The sequence below is a fragment of the Salarias fasciatus genome (genome assembly GCF_902148845.1).
Source record: "Salarias fasciatus chromosome 7 unlocalized genomic scaffold, fSalaFa1.1 super_scaffold_4, whole genome shotgun sequence".
In the NCBI taxonomy this organism is placed as follows: Eukaryota; Metazoa; Chordata; class Actinopteri; order Blenniiformes; family Blenniidae; genus Salarias; species Salarias fasciatus.
In genome coordinates, this window is record NW_021941229.1 from 4,576,923 (window position 1) to 4,599,203 (window position 22,281).

Below are 22,281 nucleotides of genomic sequence, written 5' to 3' on the forward strand. Positions count from 1 at the left end.
TAGGTAAGGGGATTGTTATCCGTTCGCACAACAAACTGTGCCCCATACAAATAATCATGAAATTTGTCTACCACTGCCCACTTCGATGCCAAGAACTCGAGCTGGTGCACCAGGTAGTTTTTCTCTGATAAACTGAGCTTCCTACTGGCGAAAGCAACGGGCCGAGGCCCCTCCGGGTGCTCTTGGTTTAGTACAGCCCCCAACCCCTGAAAACTGGCATCTACATGCAGCACATAAGGTCTGGATGGGTCGGCAAATGCCAAAACAGGTGCATTTGTTAGGCAATGGAGAATCTGTAAGAAGGCATCAGTACAAGATTCATCCCACCTGTCTCCAAAGGGTTCATGAACTTTATAATAAGCCTTCTCAGGTGCTTTAGCAGATCTCAGTTTTCTCTGAGTTGGGGGGTAACCCTTGCATAACTCTGTGAGCGGCCGCACTATGATTGAGTAGTTTTTGATGAAGCGACGGTAATACCCACAGAATCCCAAGAAGGATTGCAAAGAAGGGAGATCTGTGGGTTGCTTCCAGTTAGCAACGGCCTCGACTTTGGTTGGGTCTGTGGCAATGCCCTTCTCAGACACCACATGTCCCACATAAGTGACTTGGGGACAACAAAACTGACACTTATCCAGAGACAGCTTCAGGCCAGTCTCTTCCATTCTGTTAAGAACTTTTAGGAGCCTTTGTTCATGCTCCTCCAAGGTTTTGCCAAGTACAATCAGGTCATCGAGATAGACTATGACTTTGAGCATATGCATGTCTCCCACTGCTTTTTCCATGAGCCGCTGGAACGTCGATGGGGCTCCAGTGATCCCTTGGGCAATTCGTTCGAACTGAAAAAAACCGAGAGGACATATAAAAGCTGTTTTCTCCTTGTCATTTTCTGCCATGGGAATTTGGTAGTACCCACTCCTTAAGTCAAGCACTGAAAACCATTTGCTCCCAGACAGACAGTCCAGAGCATCATCTATACGTGGCACCGTGTACTGGTCGGGTATAGTTCTCCGATTCAGCGTTCGGTAATCCACACACATGCACAACTTCCCATTCTTTTTCCGCGCAAGGACAATGGGCGAGGCATAAGGACTCCTTGACTCCTTTATTATTCCTGCCGCCAAAAGCCCCTGAAGATGTCGGCGCAAATCCTCCAAGTCAGCAGGTGCTATGCGTCTAGAGCGTTCTCTGAAGGGGGTGTCATCATTCAGTCTGATACAATGTTCCACATCAGTGGCTAACCCTACATCCCACTCTTCAGTTGAAAAGACATTGGGACGTTTGGAGAGTTTCTGTCTCAGCTTCTCTTTCCATTCATTTGGAATGGGAGAGTCTCCAAAATCAAACAGTGTTGGATCAACTGGAGGAGCAGTTTGTGGTTTTGGGCTGGGTACCTCAGTCACGGTATCAGCTACACACAGCTGTGCAACCACTGTGCCTTTTGGAATGGCGGTGTCCTTAAGGGATTCATTCCGCAGGAGAACAAGAAACTTTTCTTTGTCCAGAGTCTTTGAGAACAGCACTTTTGGCTGTACCAACACACTTGGGGGAAGAGCCGGTGAGGTGGCACCTTCAGTCATTAAAATTATGTCCCCCACCATCTGTCTTTCTGTAACTTTACAGACAGCAATGTGACTCTTTCCAGCTGGGATAACCAGCGGACCTGGACCAACCCACTTAACGTCTGCTACAGGGCCATCTCTCCCTTCAGGTGGACGAAATTTAATGGGGTCAGCGGATTGCAGCTTTTGCTCATGCTCAGACACGGCCACTTTTTCAGAGCAGACTTTGTCTGTATGGCCTGTTTTATTACATGAGAGGGGCCATACTTTGGTTACATTGGTGCCAATCAGCATTGGTAGGGTATCTGAACACCGTGGATCTGGGCACACCAAGGCCAGAACTGGAACAGGCTTAACACAGCTAACCCTGAGACTGGATGAAGGGGTACATGTGACAGGTTCTCCGTTTACCAACTGTCAAACATGATGGTCACCTGTGAACCACTATCGAGAAGGGCAGTGCAAGGTTTGCCATTAACTTTCACTTGGGCAGCAGATGGTGGCCCTACAAGTCCTTCTGGAAGACTGTTGTCACGCACTTCCACCGCACTTCGGTTAACATTTGCATGTGTGGTGTTTGCATCAGTAGTCGTTTTGTAGCCTCTCTGATTGGGCTTGCCTCTTCGCTGAGCATTGATTAGTTTTTGTATGATGAGAGGACCGTTTTCTGGGGCAGCACACTTAGTGGAGAAATGCCCATCCTCACCACAGCGATAACAGAAGAAATCACTGGGCTCACGTTGTGTTGTGGACCTGTCTTGTGAATGAGTTGGAGGAGTCTGTTTGTTAGGTGAGGTTACTTCATGTACTGTAGGCTTGACAGACATTACTGAAACCTGCTTTCTTAGCCTGACCACCTCCTTCTTGAGAGCATGGATGCTCTTATCTCCTTCGGAGAATCCTAAGTCAACATCAACGGCATCAGTAGAAGGGGAACACTGTGCTACCGACAATTCTGTGAGCTCATCAACTTGCAGTTTCAGCTTTTCTATCTCAGCATTGAGATCTTTCACCTCCCTTTCAGTAGCGATTGTAGTGCTTTTAACATGCACAGATTTAGAAGAGTTTAGTCTGCGCCGAGACGCTTCGAGCTCCTCCTCAACGCGTATCTCATTCAAAAACTGCAAAAAGGTAGGTGGGTTACTTCTTTGCTCTCTTAACCTGAGGCTTAAAATCATCATGTCTGATCTAGTGGCACCCTTGATGAGCTGATCCAGATGTGCTTTGTCTTTGGAAGCCTGTGGCAGCCCCCCTTTCTGGACCACTTTGTTCAGGACCCTTTCCATCCTTCTTAGAAACTCTGAAAGTTTCTCACCTGACTATTGGCACAGCATCCGAAAGGAAAAGTAGAGCTCCTCCCCAGTTTCAGGAGCGCCAAAAGTGTTTTCAATGATGTCAAGGTAGTCTTGCGGCGTTGCGGCGGAATCATTGCAATGGACTGCTTGGAGAATCTCTAAAGCGGGACCCTTAACACTTTCCATAATTCTCATTTTCTTTTCCCTGTCTGGACGATCACACTCCTCTATCATCAATCTAGCTTGTTCTATCCAGTTCTCCAGTTGCTCTTCTACGGGTGGTGTGGGGACCACTCCAGAAAAAGTTCGTAACCTCCGATATGCACTATGATCACTCACTGACCTGGAAGTAAGCTGCAAAACATCCCCGACAGCTCGAATGATAGCTTCAGGACTAGATGCTTGGAGCGAGGGAAAAGGGTTGGGGTCGGCTTGTAGAGTGGGTGACTCACTTGCATCTATTTGGTCAGTGATACTGCGCTCCCCCTCGGAGCATCCAAAGATCCTCCAAGGCGAGTCGCTGCCTTCTGGCAACACATCTAATGGAATGGTTTTTGCATTTACTGGCTCTCGACATTCACATAATACCGTCAGACTCTGACTCTGAGGATCATAGGTCCTTCCTCTGACTTTGACCCGTCCAAGAACCTTAATAGTCTGCAGTGTTTCTTCAATCACACAGATCTCTGTGTCCTCTGGGACGTCTTTGACCAAAATGGCATGTAAGGGGTTAATACCCTCTCCTTTACACCAATGCAGTAACTGAGCCATGTTTTGTTTTGTTTTTTACAGTAAATTTTACAGTAAAAGTTTACAGTTGATTCTGAGAAAAAGTCCCTCTGAAAGATTTTTGGCCACTATTCGAAGAAACACCTCATGGATGCACTGGGACACATCATCAGTGATGTTTCCTGGGGTCATTGGGTGTTTCGGGTCTCTCAACATCATACACCCTCACCCAGGCGACCCAGCCGGGGGTGATCAAGCCCCGACTTGCGTCCCAGTAGCAGCCCACGGATCTGCCCTCTTCATCCAAAGTCACCGGGTGGCCTTTTCGGCAGCTTCACTTGCGGACTTGATGGCCCTCTTCTTTGCCACTCCTGCGATGCCCAGGCGGCTCAGGACCTTGCACAAAGACCGTCCTGCAAATCCCCTGCAGCCTACCTCTATGGGCTCATAGAAGGTCCTCCAGCCTCCCCCCCCTGCATTCCTGCACCAGTTTCTGGTACTTGGCCCTCTTCCTCTCGTTTGCTTCCTCCATGTTTTCTTTCCAGGGCACTGTCAACTCCAGTATGATCAGCTGTTTTGTGGACTGAGAGGTCATGATCATATCCGGGCGGAGGGTAGTTGTTGCGATGTGCTGGGGGAACCTCAGCTGCTTCCCCAGGTCGACCTGCAGCTGCCAGTCAGATGCTGTGTGGAGTAGGCCAGTTGTCTTCTGGTGGTTTGATTTGGGTTTTTCTCCAGCTTTGACGAAGGAGATTGCCTTCTTTGGAGCTTGAAGGTTCTTGCTGGAGCTGATGGCTGAGGCTACGCTCTCCGCGACTGCCTTAAGCACCTGGTCATGGCGCCAGTGATAGCTACCCTCGGCCAGGGCCTTCGGGCAGCCGCTGAGGAGGTGTTCTAAAGAGCCTCTACCAGAACACAGCGGGCAGGAGGGTGTCTCACTTTTCCCCCACACATGGAGGTTCACTGGGCTTGGCAGGGCATCATAGACCGCTTGCACCAGGAAGCGGACCCGCTGGAAATCTGGCTGCAAGATGTTTGTCCAGGTGATCCTGCGCTGCAGTGCGCTCTCCCACCTTGTCCACGCTCCCTGTTGCCGCAGTCCTACTGCCCTGCTCACTCGTTCTTCCTCCACCCCTGCTCTGACTTCCTCCTGGATCAGGTGGTGCCTTCCCTTCCCGTAGGTCTGGCTAATGGGGATCTTTGGGAAGAAACCCAAGCCCGTTCTGCCTGTCGCCACAGTGCCCACCAACGCCTTCTGTCTTAGGCGTGACTCTGCCAGCTCCACTGCTTCCCATGCCTTCCACTTCCTTCCTGTCCTCACCTCGATCCCGGCTGCTGAAACCTTGCAGTCCTTTGAGTCCCTGTATTGTAAGGCTTCTCTAGTGCGCGCCACCTTGAACTCTTCTGTGAGGCCACTGAGAGGAAGCTGCAGGATGTTACTTGTCCCATACAGGGCAGCGCTGGTAAGGCTGCGGGGAAGGCCCAGCCACTTTTGAAGAAAGCCGCTGATCTTCCTCTCTAGGGTCTCCACTGCTGTCATTGGGACTGCATAAATTTGCAGGGGCCACAGGATGCGGGGCAGGATTGAATGCTGGTAGATCCAGGCTTTAAACCTACCAGGCAGGCCAGACTTGTCTACCTTGGTAAGCCAGGTTCCAAGCTCTGCACTGGTCTTCTGGATGGCTGCTGAGTCCTTCAGGGTGGAGTCAAAGAGTTTCCCCAAGCTCTTGACAGGTTGCTCCGTGATGGTTGGGATGACAGTTCCTGAGATGGAAAAACGAAACTTGTCAATCACCTTCCCTTTCTTCAGCACCATGGATCTTGATTTGGAGGGCTTAAAACTCATCCTTGCCCAGGTGATGAGTCTTTCGAGCCCTTGTAGGATCCACCTGCACCCTGGGACCGACGTTGTTACGGTGAGGTCATCCATATAGGCTCTGATGGGGGGCTGTCGTACACCTGACTTGGTCAGGGGCCCTCTGCACTCCACCTCAGCTGACTTAACCACCATGTTCATGGCTAGGGAGAAGAGGACAACGGAGATGGTGCAGCCTGTGATAATTCCTTTCCCTATGCGGTGCCAGCCTGATGTTTCCGACCCAGAATTGACCCTCATCCTGAAATCATTGTAGTAATCCAGGATGAGGTCCTTGATCTTACTGGGAACGTGGTGGCGGTGGAGGGCAAGCTCAACCAGCTTGTGTGGTATGGACCCATAGGCATTGGCCAGGTCCAACCACAAAACAGCAAGGTCGCCTTTGTTCTCATGGGCCTCTCTGATTAGTTGCGTGACGACGCCAGTGTGTTCCAAACAGCCAGGTGCAGAGATCCCTCCCTTCTGAACTGATGGATCAATATAGCTGTTTTTGAGGAGAAACTCGGTCAGTCTTTTTGAGACAATGCTAAGGAACACTTTTCCTTCCACGCTCAGCAACGAGATGGAGCAGGATTACTATTGCAACAACACATCATCAGTAGGGTAAAACTAACCTGTCTCACGACGGTCTAAGCCCAGCTCACGTTCCCTATTAGTGACAAGTGACTGATGTCACTTGAGTTCTCCTCTTTGGGAATCCACACTCCCTCAGCACACCTCCACTGGCCGGCCACTTTCCCCCTTCTCCAAATCACCTTCAGGATTCTCCACAGGTGCCGTAGAAGCTCCGGGCAGCGCTTGTAGACCAGGTAAGGGATTCCACTGGGGCCTGGTGCCGATGCCGAGCGGGCCGCCTTGACGACCTCCTCAACCTCCTTCAGACTTGGCTCCTTCAAGTTGAATTCCGTTGTTGGGGGGTCTGGACTGATGAGAGCTTTGTTGGGTTCCAGTTCCAGGTCTCTCAGAGGATCGCTCACGGTGTCCCGGAGGAAGCGATTTACTTTCTCTATGGAACACTCAAGCCGGCCGCTGCGCTTGTCCCCAAGCAGTTGCTTTGTGAAACCAAAGGGATTGGCAATGAAAGCTGCTCGCTTCCTTGCCCTCTCTCTTCCCCGTCTCCGGTGCCACTCTGCTCTGCGAAGGGTCATCAGCTTCTTGCGCAGGATGTTTTTCAGTTCCGCTAAGGGTTGCTTCTCCTCCTCAGTTGCAGCCTTGTACTGCTTCTTGAGGGTGCGTAGCTCCTGGCGCAGATGATGTATCCGGGTGGCCCTGCGGCTCATTGTGTAGGAAGTGGGTTTTGATTTTCCTTTCTCCACCTGCCCAAACCTTTCTGAGGCATAGCTGAGGATGATGGTGGTCATCGATGCGAGTCGGCTGTCCACGTCTCCTTTGGCTGTGGCCTGGATGATGTTTGACACATCCTCGTCGAACTGTAGCCACTCGCTCCTCTTGCTGGCTGGGGGCCACTTAATCCGCTGCTGTGGAATTACTCTGCCGGGATTGGGAGTCTGAGGTACGTGGAGGGGCTGGGCTCTGTGGGTTGCCTCCTGGCCGGGCTCCTCCTGCGTCTCACCAGGTACAGGTTGTACCTCTTTCTCTTTCTCCAAGCATTTCATTCTGGCCTGATGGATTTTCAGGCCACGATGGTTCTTACACAGCTTTCCGCAAATGCATGTTACGTTTGTCGTTTGTCCGTTCACAAGGGTCATCACCATGTGGTCCGTCCGATTGGAGATCTCATCCTCCCCCCCTCTCGGGACCTCCTGGGGGTATCTTTCAGTCGGACTTTCCGTAGCTTTTTTGGGTTCTCTCTCATGAAAGATACAGGTCGGGTTGCTAGCCCAAACTGTCCCAGGTGCTGTCTTTCCGTGCTGTCAACTGTCTCTCCAGTAGTCGACCAAACTGTTCTTGGTTGTCACCTAGTCTATTCCTAGGGGTCACTGGCTATGCCAGATGATAGCTATTCGAAGAAACACCTCATGGATGCACTGGGACGCATCATCAGTGATGCAAAATATGCACTGAAGTAAACTGACAATTGATACAAGAAGGCAAACTTTACCTCTCACCAGCCGGGTGATCCCTTGCATTCTGCTATGGAACTCTTTGAACAACTCGCTGTTGCGCGATTTGCTTCCATCTCTCCTCTCCAGTGTTTTTTCTCTCTAGGTTTTTATTAAAAAAGTGTTTTTCAACCACCGTCGTGTTCTTCTGCTTGTTTTTGACTGTCCTGCTTCCCGTCTACTGCGCATGTCGTCACGTCACTACGTACGGAGACGCGCATGCGTAACAAATAATCCCCTGTTTTTTTCTGCTCCGCTGTCAGGCGGCGTTTATATGAGACACGGAGTGGATTATCGATCGGTGTACGACACCTCGAACAGTCGGCTCCGAAATACAATCCGCTCCGAGTGAAGCAGATCCACTCGGAAGTTTACATGACACATCCGCTCTGCCCTACAAGCCATTACATGGGTCGCATGTAAACGTGCCCAGTGTTAATGCCACGCGCGCCAAGGTTTGCCAACCCCTGGTCTGGATGGTTTCTGGACGGCTCTTTATCTGACCCAGCAGACCTTCTAAGAGTCTCTGGTTGGATTCCAGAGAGAGGCCATGAAGGAAGAGGACAAACAGGTCCAGGTGGCCTTTCTTACTTCTGAAGATCAGATATTTGTTCTAATAAATTGTGGCAAACTGTTATTTTTTCTCTAAACGGTTGTCTGGTGTCAGTTTTATTAAATTTTGTGAGGAGGTACTTTGAGTTTCCCCTGCTGGGTAACTATAAACCCCAATATTGGTAAACCTTTGTGGTAGATTAACTCAGTATAAATCACTCTTTCACGTTTCCTTGACTCAGAAGCATATTTGTTTTTCTCCAAATATATTCATATTGTATTTTATTTAATTCCTTGATGATATTTTTGGAAATTTGGCATGACAAAGAGACATCCACACATCTAGATGTAGCTTTTGCTTCAGAAAGCAAGACTCCTGGGGGTGTGTCCTTAAGCAAGAGTGGAATTTCCATATGTTTTTTGAATCAGTGTAATAATATAAAATTGTAGTTGAGCTTCCATGTGTTTTTCTGGCTCTGACCGTCACCATGTGCTCCTCCCCGGAGTTCAGGCTCAGAGTCACGCTCTCATTGCTGTTTGCCACTTCGCCCTGGTGCCCCCCCCCCCCCCCCCCCCCCGCTCTCCAGTCCGCGGATGGAAGCCCGCGCGAGCCAGAGACCCCTTGGCCCGCGATTGAAATGCCCCCCAAAAAAGTGGCCCGCCACCAAATCTAATTGCCGACCCCTGCAGTACACTAGGGCCCAATCCCATTTCTCCTTCTAGCCCTCCCCCTTAGAAACAGAGTGCTAAGGGGTAGGGCCGACAGTAAACCCCTCCGACAATCGCGTACATCTTCAGTAGTCGCCGCTGCCGATGACGTAGGCAGATGCGACAATTGTTTGGCGAAGAAGATTTTTCTTACATTTAAAACTAATCAACAAAATACTGACATTTATTAACTTCTTTCGTTGCGGACGCCGCCATCTTGCCGATCTTTGAAGGCTTTCTGGGAAATCTGTGGAGAGGGGCGCTTGTTTTGCCTGCCTACACCATCAGTGGCAGGTGGGGTTAGTTCCCACCCGCGCAGTGTTGAGAAAGCCAGTTTATTGAAAATAATCGTCTGTTGCGTTTGGAATGCGCGGGTGCGGAACCGATCGCTCCCGCCAATGTGGAAGTGAACTAACCCCGCCCGCCACCGACTGTAGGCTGACGAAACGAGCGCCCCTCGCCACCAGATCATACCCCTCCGTTTGAAGTGTGCCTCTCGAGAAACTCCTTTGACAGGTGACTGGCCCTCCTTCTTGGCCCTACCTCTACGTCATGACAATTGGGACACTCCTACCCCTCATGTGAACGTGCAGACGAGGGGTAACCCTAACCTAAGGTGTAAATGGGATTCAGCATAAATCTAAAAACACTCCAAGCTATTCTCTGGGTCACTTTTAAATGCAAGAAGGATAAAGCTCAAATGAAAGAATTGATTCAATACTTTTCAGGCACTTTATTCGCTGCAGTACATCAGTGTGTTCAGCATTTGTCTCAAATATTGTAGAACCACAAAGAAGTTGTTGAACTGCAGCAGAGGATGCTGGACTCCAGGAGCTGATCACACACCACATCCCTGCACATAGGAGCTCAGGTCCCGGTTCTCACAGTGACTTTTCCAGGCCACCCTGAAACACAACCGAGTTGTTTTATTCCTCCACATGTGAAGGTTAAAGCAGTGAGTCCATCACAGTCTCATCACATGTTCAGGTCTTACCAGGCTCGGACGCCTTGAGGATCCTCCACCACACGCTTGGCACAGTTGATTGCTGCAGTAACGTCGTCACTCAGAAGCTCTGAAATTGAATTTGGTGGATCATTATTAATTTACATCCATGTGCTGAAAGTCAAAGAACCAGGTATGTTTTAGTGGGAGGTGTAAATGCAGGGATTCTTCACTGACCGTCGCATTTGATGTTGCAGCCGTTGCTTGTATGGGAGCCGTCCTCGCACCAATAGCGGCTGTTGATCTGGAAGATGCCATAGTCTGTGGAGCCGGGTCCGTTGTAATTGGTGGCTCTGGTGTTAAAGCTGGACTCCCACTGAGACAGGCACACCCCTGCACAATAAAAGTATTGCACAGGGCATCAACGACTTGTTTGGTAAGTCTAGTGTTCATCATCATTTAAAGTCTCTCAGCCTCTGTGTCTGGTTCACTGCTGGAAAGTCTTCCTAAAGTTTCAATCTGTGAAATGAGTTAGTTGCGTCTCGCACTGAATCATGGGTTAAATTCAGCTGGTCGAGAGGAGTCATTAACACAAATGCCTCTCAGACAACATGAGGCCCACATGTGATATACCATTCTGTTGTTTGTTTAAAGCTATTTGTACTCACAGTCAGCCAGGGTGACGCCTCGGTATCCGTCCATCCCATATTTCTTCAACACTCGGGCCCATTCACAGCGCTCAAACACTTTGGCGCTGCTCACAGCCAGCAGCAGCAGAAACACCAGACTCCTCATGACCATCTCTGCAGAGCTTTCTCTGAAGAAACCAAAGTAAAGAAAACCTGTGATGAACAGTGTAAAACTGCAGGATGAATGTCTCCTCCTCAGCTCGGCCTCCTTTTATACTGCAGGCTCTGCCCTTTGGTCACAGCTGAAACAGAACCTGCACTCAACTCCAAACAAGACACAGCTGTGCAAAGGTTCAGGTCTCTCTCAGACTGTTGAAGGATCTTTCAAACCTGAAGAAAGAGTTCTAGACTCAATCTTCATCTGATGTGGTTATAAGATGTTTAAATACAACAGGTTAATTGTCCAATGGACAGCCTGAGCAAATAATGCTGTTTCAAGTCTTGACTTTAAAAAAGTGAATGTGTGAGCAGGAAGTTTGTTCCACAGGTGAGGAGTGGAGGAAATAAAAGCTTCTTCACCTGGTTTCTTCTGACTCTGGGAACATTTAATAAACCTCGTCTGAGATGTTTCACATTCTATAAGTAAATATGAGATGCATTCAGGCCCAACTTTATTGATATGCAGTGAGTTTTTTTGTTCGGGTCTGAGTGGATAAACACTCCCAGATTTCTCTTGATTTGTTGTCCTAATCAACACAGAGTCAAGATGAGTGCTGACCTTTAACCTCTCTTCTTTGGGCCTGAAGAAAATGAACTCTGTGTGTTTCTTGTTCTGAGTTCTGAGTGGACATTCACTGACTCTGACATATAGAGTTTTATGTCATCTGCATCATTCTAACAGGAGATGTCAAATCAAATCAACCTTTATTTATAAAGCGCCCTTCGTGCAGCACAATAAAAGCAAATTAAAGTACTTTACAACATTAAAAAAAAAGAAAACATGACAAAAAATACCCATCAATCCCAACCAAAATACATACATATAAACACACCACACATACATGCACACATGTGCACACTTACGCACTCACAGTACACACATTAGGGAAACATGACAATAATGTCATGTTCCATGTTTAATGATCCAGAGAGATGATGTAGATGTTCAATGATTCTTCATGTCCCATGCCGATATCATGAAATTGAGCATGAGCCAATTCCGACACCAATCCGATACGATGTTTCTAAAAAAATTAAAAAAATACAAATATAACAATGGTTGTATGAATTCCAAAATTCGATGCTGAAAGCACTGGATGTTCCCTTCACGCATGTGAAGTTCTAGTATGTATACCCACAACGTCACTGGTGACCTTGTCCATGACCCTAGAAAGGTTATAAGCTCCAGGGTCACCTCAGGTTTGGTTCCTACAGAATCACCTTGACTGATCATGAAGATTCTGAGTGACAGAGTGCTCTGGCGGTCATCCGGGATTCATAGAACCATAGTTACATTAGTAACTTTCATTCTATTTGACACGTTCTGAAAGCCAGAAGGCGGTGCTGAAATCCCTGAATGACGTGTCCCAGCATGAGCATAAGGAATCCCCTCAGGGACGCCCAAGATGTGGACACCGCTCTGATGGAGTGGCAGCACACACCCAATGGTAGAGGGCGATTCGCCGCCTGATAGGAATGGCAAATGGTATCCACAATCCAGTGGGATCTGTGCTGCTTGGAGAGAGCACAGCCTCCGTCAGGCCCTCCACAACAAACCACAGACTATTCAGAGGTATAAATTCCCATGGTAGCATCAGTATCTTGCTGGGCAAAAGAGTATGCCCCCCGTCTTGAGGAATGCTCAGTGTAGGGCCATATCCTGCAAGCCTTACGAGCTGAACAGACTGTAGACCCAGCAGCAATGTTCGGACTTAGAATGGCGCCCGTAACATACGGATGCCACCTAAGGCAGAATGAGTTGATGGACAAAGTGTGTATCTCACCCACACATTTCACCAAGGTAATGGTCAGCAACAAGAGTCTTGGGTGCCACACACTGTAGCTCTACTGTTGCTCAGGGCTAACAGCGCTGATATTGCTGCCATGTACACCTCCAGGGTAGATGGAAGGCAACAACCTTCCACCTATTATCGTGCTGCAGCCGGGTGGACTGAGGTGACCCCCCACCCTGCTGAAAAGACCCCGAATTCTGTGTACCAACCCTGGATGGAGGCACCACTCTCCTGGTGGAGGACTCCAATGGGAGAGGGAGTCCGCTAGCGGGATCAGGGCCGTGGCTTCATGACCCGCCGGCTCACCAGGCAGGTGGCAGCTCACCTGAGAAGTCTCTGAGAGGCCTGCAACAACCAGGCGGACCTGGTTCCACCCTGGTGGTTGATGTGAGAGACGGCCGAGGTGCTGTCTGACCGTACGAGTACGTGCCTTCCTCTCAGACATGCCCAGGATGCTTTTAAGGGCCAGGTGTACTGCTCGCTGCTCAGCACAGTGATGTGATCTGCACTCACAGACTCACAGAAGACGCACTTCCTCTTCAGGGCTCGGGTTCCACTGTCTGATGGAGATGAAGGACCTCTCAGAACATCAGGAGATCCAAGAGTTCCTGAAGCCAGACAACAGAGACTGATCCCAGCTGTGAAGAACTGCAGGAAGGCTGAGTGAGTCCACATGTCCTCATGATCAATGTTTCAGTGATGTTTGTCTAAAATAGTTCCTGGAGTTACTCTGGTGGCAATTTGAAAGAAAACTTGGAATTGTTGGAATGTGCATGTATACAAGTAGCAGGACATCCTCACTTCAAAGCTCCACTTCAACATTTAGAACAAAGGACATAAACACAACATGTTGAACTCCATGTTCTCTCCTTCATGTGGACATGAACCCAAAGTCAAACCCAAAGAAGATATGCCGAAGCTCTAACGTCAGTCAGGAAAAGTCCAACAAAGTGTTCTACCTCGTAACAGCGTCCTGTCCTCTCTGTGTCTCATTTCAGACTTTCTGGCTGTGGACTCTGTTCTTCTCACTGTGAGGTGATCTCCTCAGCTCTGAACTCTGACCCCTCCCACCTGACTCATCTGGACCTGAGTGACAACCAGCTGAAGGATTCATCAGTGAAGATCCTGTGTGCTGGACTGAGGAGTCCAAACTGTGAACAGGAGACTCTGAGGTCAGTTCAGTTTGAAGCTAGAATCTCTTCTAAGATAAAGGTTTGTCCTCTAATCTCACTTCTTTCTCTCTCTGTTCAGGTTGGAGGATTGCAGGTTGTCAGAGATCAGCTGTTCTTCTGTGGTCTCAGCTCTGAAGTCCAACCCCTCCCTCCTGAAACATCTGGAACATCTGGACCTGAGCTTAAACCCTCTGCAGGATTCAGGACTTGAGCAGCTGTGTGGTTTTCTGCAGGGTCCACTGTGTGGCCTGCAGACTCTGAGGTCAGTAGATGGTTGGAGTGAGTCCTTGCTGCTTTCAGCAGGTTGGTTCTAAACACAGTCAGTGTGAGAACAGAGTGATGTGACTGCTCAGTGAGTCATGCTGGGACTTCAGAGGAGTCCCAGGTTTTCAGCGATCAGAGACTCTCCTCAGCTCTGCTCTCTCTGCAGGTGGAAGGAGAGTGATTCAGTCAAAGGAGACGGCCTGAAAACAGAGGACGCTGTGTGTCTGAGCCCCGTCCAGCACTGAGTGACAAAGGAACCAACACAACATCTGCTGAGTGTCAGTGGTGCCGTGTGAAGAGCATCGAACCAGGGTTCTTCTGGGTGTGCCGCAGATCCATCACTGTGTTTTCTGACGTGGACAGTGCTTCTGGTTCCAACCATGTATCTTGTCCTGACCAACTTTAAAAAACTCACTGTTTAGAACCATTTTTTTGTCTTTCTTATCCAAAAGTGTGAAAGCAAAGATTTAAGATGATTGAAAAAAAAAAATCTTTTGAAAGCACGAACATGATGAAATCAGCATTAATATTCAGACAGCCTGCAAGATTCACTGAGATAGATGATTTTATTTACAAGTTTGGAACGAGACATGAGGATGAAATGAGGAATTGAGAGGTGAAGCTGAGGTGAACATTAAATCTGCCTGACTAAAACTAAGACTGGTTTCTTCTTTCATTGGGATCTCTGAGGACACAGACCCTCCATCCTCCAGTGTCAGGCTGCTACGTGTGCGTGTGGATCCACTGGGAGGACGGCAGTGAGATGTAGGCTGAGACGAGGGACATGCGGCTGTCTGGAAGCTGCTCGCTCTGAGCTGACCAGGCCTTTTCAGCCAGACTCTGCGGCTTGTATCCATCAGGACTTCCTGTCTCTGCCTGGACCTCCGGACTGGAGCCGGACTCGGCTTCCGTCTCCGGCGCCACGTTGTAGGTGGGGTTGAAAAAGTCCCTCGGGGGGACAGTGGAGGGTCCAGCGGGTGGCTCTGCTGTGTCCTGGAGCTCGCTGCTGTTGTTGAAGCCGTTGAGAGTTTGCTCGTCCTCCTGGCTCAGATAGCCGTTCAGTAACTCTCCAGGATTATAAAGCAGCTCGGGAACATCCAGGATATCCAGGATATCTGCCTCAGTGTGGAGACGCTGATCCGCCACTAAATACTCCGTCTGGAAAACAGAGAGTCACAGGAAGAACCGTTCCTCACTCCGGCAAGAAGAAAAACTGTAATATCTCCTTAATCTGAGCTTAAACTGACACTGAAGAGGGAGAAACTTACGGGTGACAGGAACGTCTCCGTTAACACCGGCTTTGGGATGGGAGGGTACACCTTCTCTTTGATACTGTTGAACGCACAAAACTCACATGTTACTCTGCGATCCAGCGGTTCGATGAAGAGCGTGCGCTGGATTTCCTACCATGCCCACTGTCTGTAGCAGATGACGGTGGTGAAGGACAGGAGAGCAAACACGATCCCGAGGGTCATGAAGACCAGCCAGATCAGGTTATCCGCTGGAGAGAGCAGACATGCAGGGGTGAGAGAAAGCCAGCAGGACCAAAACATAGCTGAACCTCAACAAGCCGCCTACTCTGGGAGCTTAATGTGGCTGTGATAGATGTATTTCCACACTCTCCCACGGCGGTCACAGCGGTCACGGTGAAGGTGTACCAGGATTTTCTCAGGTTTCTGACCGTCAGACTGGTGGCGTGAGGATCACCTGGAGACATTTAACAGCAGTCAAAAGACTGAATGTAATCATTTTACCAAGGGATGCAAAGCACAAGAAAATCACATCAGAAGAAGGAATCTGCAGCATTGTGGTCTTACTTGTGCTCACAGTGAGAGGAGAGCTGCTGTGGTCCTGGCAGTGCAGAGCGTAGCCATGGATGAAGGCGGTTTGCTCCCCCAGAGCTATGGGCTCCCAGGAAACCTCCACATCTGAGCCCTGCTCTCTCAGTTTCAGCGACCTGAACAGATTATCTTTTATTCCTGAAAAACACAACGAGGATCAAACACTCCTGGATGAAGTTTCCTCACAAGAAAACAGTCATTTGAGGGCATCTTACTTGTCTCTCTGACATAACCCTCATGCCTCTGCAGCAGCACCGGAGCTCCGTCAGTGCAGGCGTACACAGACAGGAAGTACCTCACTCCGTCTCTCAGGTTCTCTGTGGGATAACACAGGAAATGTGAGGCTGCAAACAGCTGCACTGCCGTTCGATGAGTAAAAGAGAGGCCTGACCTGAGACGACAGAGACGCTGGTCTCACTGGGAGGAAGTGTGAGCCAGTCTACAGAGCCAGCGCCAGAGGCAGGACACCAGTCCACCGTGTAGCCACAGCTGGCTGCAGGCTCAGTAGGCCAGGACAGGCTGAAGCCCCCGCCGGCGCCAGAGATCCGGGAGGTGCTCACTGCAGGTCTGCCTGTGGGGAAACACCCATCATTCCTCTGGAAACATCAGCTGTACGTCACACTTTGAAATGATTCACACAACTTTAATGAGTCCAAAAACAATAATTGGCAGGTTTCTTCATAAAGGAATCACTCAGTGTGACTCAAAAGTAGAAAATTTCAGCCACAAGACACCCTAAGGGTCCACTGTACGGGTGTTTTAAGGATCTATTGTCTTTTTAAAGTGACAAGTAATAAATTAACTGAACCATTTACGAGGAAATTACAAAACTAATTCTAAAAACCAGACAAAAGGGGAAAAAAGAAGCAATTAAGAAGTTATCAAACATACTGTCATTTGCCCAAAAAGGGTTTTAAAAGGGATATTTCTGTGTATTTCTGGAGTGTAGCATAATTGCACTACCACGAGGGCGCAGCGTTTCCATCTGTCTCTGTTCTGAGCTGAAAAAGAATCTCCACAGCTCCAGGTATCTTTGACCAATCAGAAGAGCCCATGAGGCTCTATCCTGATTGGTCGAGGGGGCGCCGCTTTAAAGCTCTGTTTCTCGTGAACGCACACGAGGAACAGAGCCGCATATTTACCCGCTTCATCGGGCATAACATCATCAAAACTCCCCGGAGGACACTGTCTGTTTCTACTGCAGTTCTTAAAAAAAGCCTTTGACCTCAGGCCCGCCGTGAAAAGGTCACAGGTGAATCAACCCGCCGGCGCAGGCGGCCATGACACTGCCGGCCCCGACTACGGGTTTCAAATCGCCATCTTGGATGGGTCAAATCGCCATCTTGGATGGGTCAAATCGCCATCTTGCGAAGGTAATCCTGCCTACAGCACCTTTAAGTTAAACTGCCCATGGTAAAAACACTGCTTTGGCAGCTCAAGCAAACATTACAAAATGAGCTGAAAACATGTCAACAATTCACCTCCTCGTTCTCTGATCTGAGATCAGATTTTCACTCCCTACCAGTCCTACCTGGACCCCTGCTGGGGATGATGATGGTTGATGGAGAAGAGCTTCCATGTGTGTTTCTGGCTCTGACCGTCACCATGTGCTCCTCCCCGGGGTTCAGGCTCAGAGTCACACTCTCATTGCTGTTTGCCACTTTGCTCCTGATCTGCCACTCTTCCTCTCTGCTTTTAGTCCAGGTCACTTCGTAGTCCAGGATCTCTCCGTGGCTCTGATTGGCCAGCAGCTTCTGCACACAAAACGCACTTCACCACTCAGAACTCAGTCTGAGATTCAGATCTTGACTCTAAAACTGTAATATTGCAGTAACAAGATAACTTTTTTCTATTTCTCCTGTGATGAATTGAAGTCTGTAAAGCCACACTTCATTTCCAGACTATTATCATTGTATGAATCTGACCATTAAAAACATGAAGGTGCGTGAGTGTCATGTGACTCACTTTCCACATAACCAGTGTGTGGTTTTCCTTCATCTGCATCCACACATTCAGAGCCTCTGGAACTGTGGGGCCAACAGATCATCACTTCCTGTTAAACTGTCCTTGGATTAAGCACTCCTGTCTCTCTGTGCAACACTCACCATCACCTCTGGTGTGAAAGACCAAGTCTCTGCTCCAGTCCCCCCACCTCCAGAAGTGCTGAGCTGTTCCACATCGTACCCTCACACTGTACCTCCAGTGAGGGATCAGCTCCTTTAAAACCACAACCTTAAGGCCCATTCCAACACTTTCAACCTTGAGACACAATGCAGAAAATCATAAAGATATTCTGGTTCAAACAGGAGCTTCACAGAGGAGCCTTCCATCATCCACTCACTGTTTCAGCGTGATTGATGAGTGTTTGGCATGTTATATTGAGGTCTTTGTACTGCTCCACAGTCCAGGTCCATGTCAAGCTGGCGTTCCTGGAGTTCACAGCTGAAGCTGTCAGAGCGTCTGGAGCGAACATGTGGACTGAAGAACAGACCACAGCAGTCAGCTGCACAGGAGCATTTCACCGGACGAGGATGTTTGAGTCCGTATGGAGAGGTACCTCTCTTCGTCAGGTCGGCCCTGTCGTGCAGCTCCACCGTTCCAAGCTTATTCTCTGCTTTCAGGGTCCAGTTTCTTTCTTCAGCTCCAATTTGCATCATTTGTGAGCATCTGCCCTTTGATGCAGATTCACAAAGCCTGAAAAAGACACAAAATGAGTCTGAGAAACATGTCTGAACTTGGTGGGCTGTGTGGGACTGAGGCGGACGGGAAGTGTCATGAGATTAGTTCTGTTGGTTTTCTTAAGAACTGCTCGGATTTGCACATTTACCCAGAGGAATATATTTAAAAGCATGTTGTTCTTTGAATCCCGTTACGTCTGAAACAATCAGTAGAGAGTGTGGTAAGCAGTGTAGTTCTACCTCCCGAGCAGCTGATAGCGTGTTGGACTCTTGAGAGAAAGGTGTGTGTGTCTTCCTACTGTCCAGCTGCAGTCCACTGACTCCAGATCTCGTGTTTCACACTGAAGATCCCGATCGTCAGGCGGGTCTGATCCACGCCCAAACAAAAAGAGAAAGTAACGGTCAGCACGTTTCATTGAGAAGGGTTCAGACTCCGTCATACTCACAGCCGATATAAGTACAAGCTCCGTAGGAAGTGGTGTTTGTTTGGCACTTGACGTCGACGCAGAGCTCTGACGGCTGCTCCAGCAGCAGAGTCAGGCCGTACGTCTGATCGCTGATCTCAGAGGTGTTCATCTCAGCTCCTTCGTAGCCGCTCAGATACATGTGGTCAAAACTCTGACCCGCCGGCACCACGCAGCAAAATGTGGCCTTGCTTCCCGCCTGAAACACTCGGTCCCGAGGGAAGACGCGCTTCTTCAGGGCTCGAGTTCCTGCAGGGAAACAGCATGATGACGTCCCGTAACGTGACGGACTGATGGGAGACGGAGGGCCGGCGGCTGCATGGAGACCTGGAACCTTCTGCTCTTGTTTCCACGGGCTGGTCTGGTTGTCGTAGCGGGAGCGAAGCCTCACTGAATGAGGAGCGCAGTCTAAAGACAGATGAGACGTCCAGTTCCAGGAGCAAGGCCGTTCCGCTCTGTCGGCCGCCACTGAGACCTGGTCCTGAAACCAGACGGACCGAGTCAGAACCAGCTCCTTTCCAGACAGGAGGATTATCGATCGGCACCGTCGACACCTGAACATCTCTTACATGATGCACTGTCCTGTCTGCGATGAGGACCTCCAGCTCGTAGATGAACGCATCTCCTAAGGAGGAACATGAAGCTCCATCGTTCCACGTCAGCAGGAGCGTCTCACCAGAAGTGGAAAGACTCACATTTTCAGGTCCACACTGCAAAACCCCTGAAGAGAAAGTTGAACTGAGTGAACCTTCGAACGCAGAACACTTCAGTGCTGTTGAGCATTAATCTCTAAGAAGCCACTTTGTGAGCGTGTCCAAACAGGAGATGAAGCCGATCGTATCAACGACCAGCAGACCAGAGCAGGATGCTTCGATCTGCCCACAGAAAAACAAAGTGCTTGCTTTCAAGCACTTTCTAGATTGCTTTCTAGATTTAGTCACTGAAGTTTTTATTTTCTACAGCAGAAGTTATTAACATGCTTTCACACTTTCATTTAACTCTTGGTTATTTTTGTTATATTTAGAGGTTCTACACAGGTATCATTCAATAAAACTGAAAAAACTCCTGAATGAACTCCTGAAAGGTGTGTTACTGAGGTCACAAATGTTCAAGGTTTTATTACTGCAATTTAAAACAATCATCCAAACATGATCTTTTCATTAATAATTACCCGTAAGACAAACTGAGCTTTCTCATTTTTGTAAATCAACATGTAATCACTTTAAGTTTTAAAAATCTTCTATAATTCACTCTTCTTCCTCTTCTATAAACACACGCACACACTCACACTCACACACACCCAGGATGTAGCTGAGAGATGTTGAAATGAGTGATGGGAAATGAGCAGTAGTGTTTCAGGGATGAAGAGTGTGATAAGAATCAGTTCAGAATTAATGATTATCAGACAGAATAGGAGCACCGCGTTGTGTCCAAAAAGTGTCTGTTCTGCCTGATAATTTGTGTGAATAATAATGATATAATGATATATATTACAGTCAAATGCACTTTTTTTCAGAATCAAAACAACAAATTAAAAATTAATTTTAATCAATGTGAAAGAGGTCAGTTAAAATTCCAAACTGAGCAATAATGAGGGTTGTGGTTTCAGGCTCTATATGGAGCTGTACAGATTTGTAAACAACATCCGGCAAGCCAGAGATCATTCAGAACTGCTTCAGAGCAGCAGCACAGGATTTCAATCAGAACCAGACTCTCACAGAATGAAACCGAAACCCATCAAACAACCAGACTTCAGCTGAGTTTCAGGTTCATTTCTGCTCCGCGGGATCTCTGCCATCTGCCATTCTCTCTTTGTGCTTTGCGGGAGAAGAACAGAGTATCCACAGGGAGAACATGCAGACTCCACAGGGAAAGGCTGTGAGGCGACTTCTCAGTGTAAATATGAGCAGTGGAGGATCACACCTCAAAGGGACATCAGTTCATGCTGAAGTCCTTTCTCTCTCTCTCTCTCTCTCACACACACACACAGGTACTCACCCTGTGTCTGCTCATGTCCATCCTGGAAGCTCCCACAGATCAGCGTGGTCAGAGCCAGCTGTGTGATGGTGATCGTCCTCCTGATCCTGACTCTCACTGGATCCATGCCGAGGAGATGAACTCAGTCGTTCTGCAGCGGATTCCTTAAAACTTTGTCTTAAAGGAAGGATTCTCACTCTGAGAGGAGGAGTGTTCAGTCACTCCCTGCCCCGGTCACTCCCCTCCAGAGCAGCCTGTGGTTTCCATCTCCACAGGTCCATTTGTTGACGGCGTTGTGAAATCCATGTGCACAGAGGAGCCGGAAATGGAGCCGCTGCATTCTCGTAACTGTGAGTCAGATCAGCCAGATCAGACCTGTTTAACTCTCACAAGTTTCAGATGGCCTTCCAGAAGAAAAACACACTTCACACACTGTGGAAAGAAAAACACTGATCCACCGTGCCGTCAGCATTCTGCCCAGAAAAACATGGATGACCGAGATCTCTGGGAAAATCCCTCTCCAGGAACCCCAGCTGGAGAATCCAGCAGTGATCAGTTCATTACTAACATCTGCTGGAAGCTGTGGTTATACGGCAGAATGAGAACCTGGAGAGCTGAACCAGTCGGAGTGTGAGGAGGCGGCACTTTTAACCCTCTGAAGTCTGAGATTTCCAAATCCAAAACATACCTGGATAAACCAAGCTCTGATCAGCTGGGAGAACTTTTCACCGTCTGGTTTATAAACACACTTGGCGGGAAGTGGAGAATGCTGACGCGCCCCACCTCAGGCATTTCCCAGCAGCTCCACTTTCAGCCGCTTCGTTGGAATCAATCTGGAGACAGGAACTAAGACTATCAGGGATATGGCTGTCTCCAAGAAGACGGGCTGACGGTCCAGGAGACATGAAGAGACTGTACTCTGTAGATAAAACTGCTTTGTATACCACACAGTGTTATTTTAAATGGAAAAAAAAAACATTAGGTTAAACACGTTTGTCCCATGTTTATAAGGTAAAATTTGTTAAGGTGAGATAAGATAAAAACGTATGGGAACAGTTAGACGTTTTGTTTGTTGATTGCCACTGGCTTGGTTATCTGGGACAGTGGGAGTTTTGTTTCTTTTGTGTTATTATTGTGTTTTATTCGTTGATATTGCCAGTTTAAATTAGAAATGTGTCTGCTTTAAATCTTTTGGAAACTGTTTATTTAGATATACACTGAACCACTTGTCTGTCGCCCCCGGATTAACTTCAATTTGGATTGTTTTGAATAGGAAGATTTTACATATTCTGAGTGCTGTACTTTCAGAATTACAGTAATCAGCTGTGAAGTCTTTACAGAGAAATTCTCATTGATCCATCAATCGATCTAAAACTCATTATGTTGGACCGGACAGCTGTACTCAGTGATGTTATCTATTGAGAAACCAGTCAAATGAATCTGATGTTAAACAGGAGTCTGTTCTGTTGTTGTGTCTTCAGTCATTTTATGACTCAGTCTGTCTCTTTGTGTTTGATTT

At 48.4% G+C, this 22,281-nt stretch overlaps 2 protein-coding genes across 2 annotated transcripts; both read right to left on the reverse strand.

Moving 5' to 3' along the window:
* Positions 1–9,593: 9,593 nt before the first annotated feature.
* On the reverse strand, positions 9,594–10,594 carry LOC115382985 (lysozyme C-like). The gene is made up of 4 exons (XM_030084991.1): positions 10,394–10,594; positions 9,963–10,118; positions 9,777–9,855; positions 9,594–9,687 (listed from the first exon to the last, which is right to left on the reverse strand). The coding sequence occupies exons 1-4, from the start codon at positions 10,524–10,526 to the stop codon at positions 9,621–9,623; spliced, it is 435 nt and encodes a 144-aa protein (XP_029940851.1). The 5' UTR covers positions 10,527–10,594; the 3' UTR covers positions 9,594–9,620.
* A 3,765-nt stretch (positions 10,595–14,359) lies between these two features.
* Positions 14,360–21,607, reverse strand: LOC115382971 (leukemia inhibitory factor receptor-like). The gene is made up of 17 exons (XM_030084968.1): positions 20,784–21,607; positions 19,355–19,506; positions 19,113–19,266; positions 18,768–19,034; positions 18,562–18,688; positions 18,201–18,337; positions 17,985–18,121; positions 17,749–17,902; positions 17,609–17,670; positions 17,175–17,397; positions 16,035–16,214; positions 15,859–15,960; positions 15,620–15,781; positions 15,381–15,509; positions 15,210–15,303; positions 15,071–15,134; positions 14,360–14,960 (listed from the first exon to the last, which is right to left on the reverse strand). The coding sequence occupies exons 1-17, from the start codon at positions 20,887–20,889 to the stop codon at positions 14,526–14,528; spliced, it is 2,685 nt and encodes an 894-aa protein (XP_029940828.1). The 5' UTR covers positions 20,890–21,607; the 3' UTR covers positions 14,360–14,525.
* Positions 21,608–22,281: the final 674 nt, after the last annotated feature.

Bases quoted from the DNA above. Each gene is read 5' to 3' on its own strand.
- LOC115382985 (XM_030084991.1), bottom strand. From the start codon at position 10,526: ATGGTCATGAGGAGTCTGGTGTTTCTGCTGCTGCTGGCTGTGAGCAGC. The intron at 10,119-10,393 runs GTGAGTACAAAT...TTTATTGTGCAG, and splicing joins AGGCGTCACCCTGGCTGACT to GGGTGTGCCTGTCTCAGTGG. The intron at 9,856-9,962 runs GTCAGTGAAGAA...ATTCAATTTCAG, and splicing joins CTGCAACATCAAATGCGACG to AGCTTCTGAGTGACGACGTT.
- LOC115382971 (XM_030084968.1), bottom strand. From the start codon at position 20,889: ATGGATCCAGTGAGAGTCAGGATCAGGAGGACGATCACCATCACACAG. The intron at 15,510-15,619 runs GTAAGACCACAA...AAATGTCTCCAG, and splicing joins TCCTCTCACTGTGAGCACAA to GTGATCCTCACGCCACCAGT. The intron at 15,135-15,209 runs GTAGGAAATCCA...TGCGTTCAACAG, and splicing joins TGCTACAGACAGTGGGCATG to TATCAAAGAGAAGGTGTACC.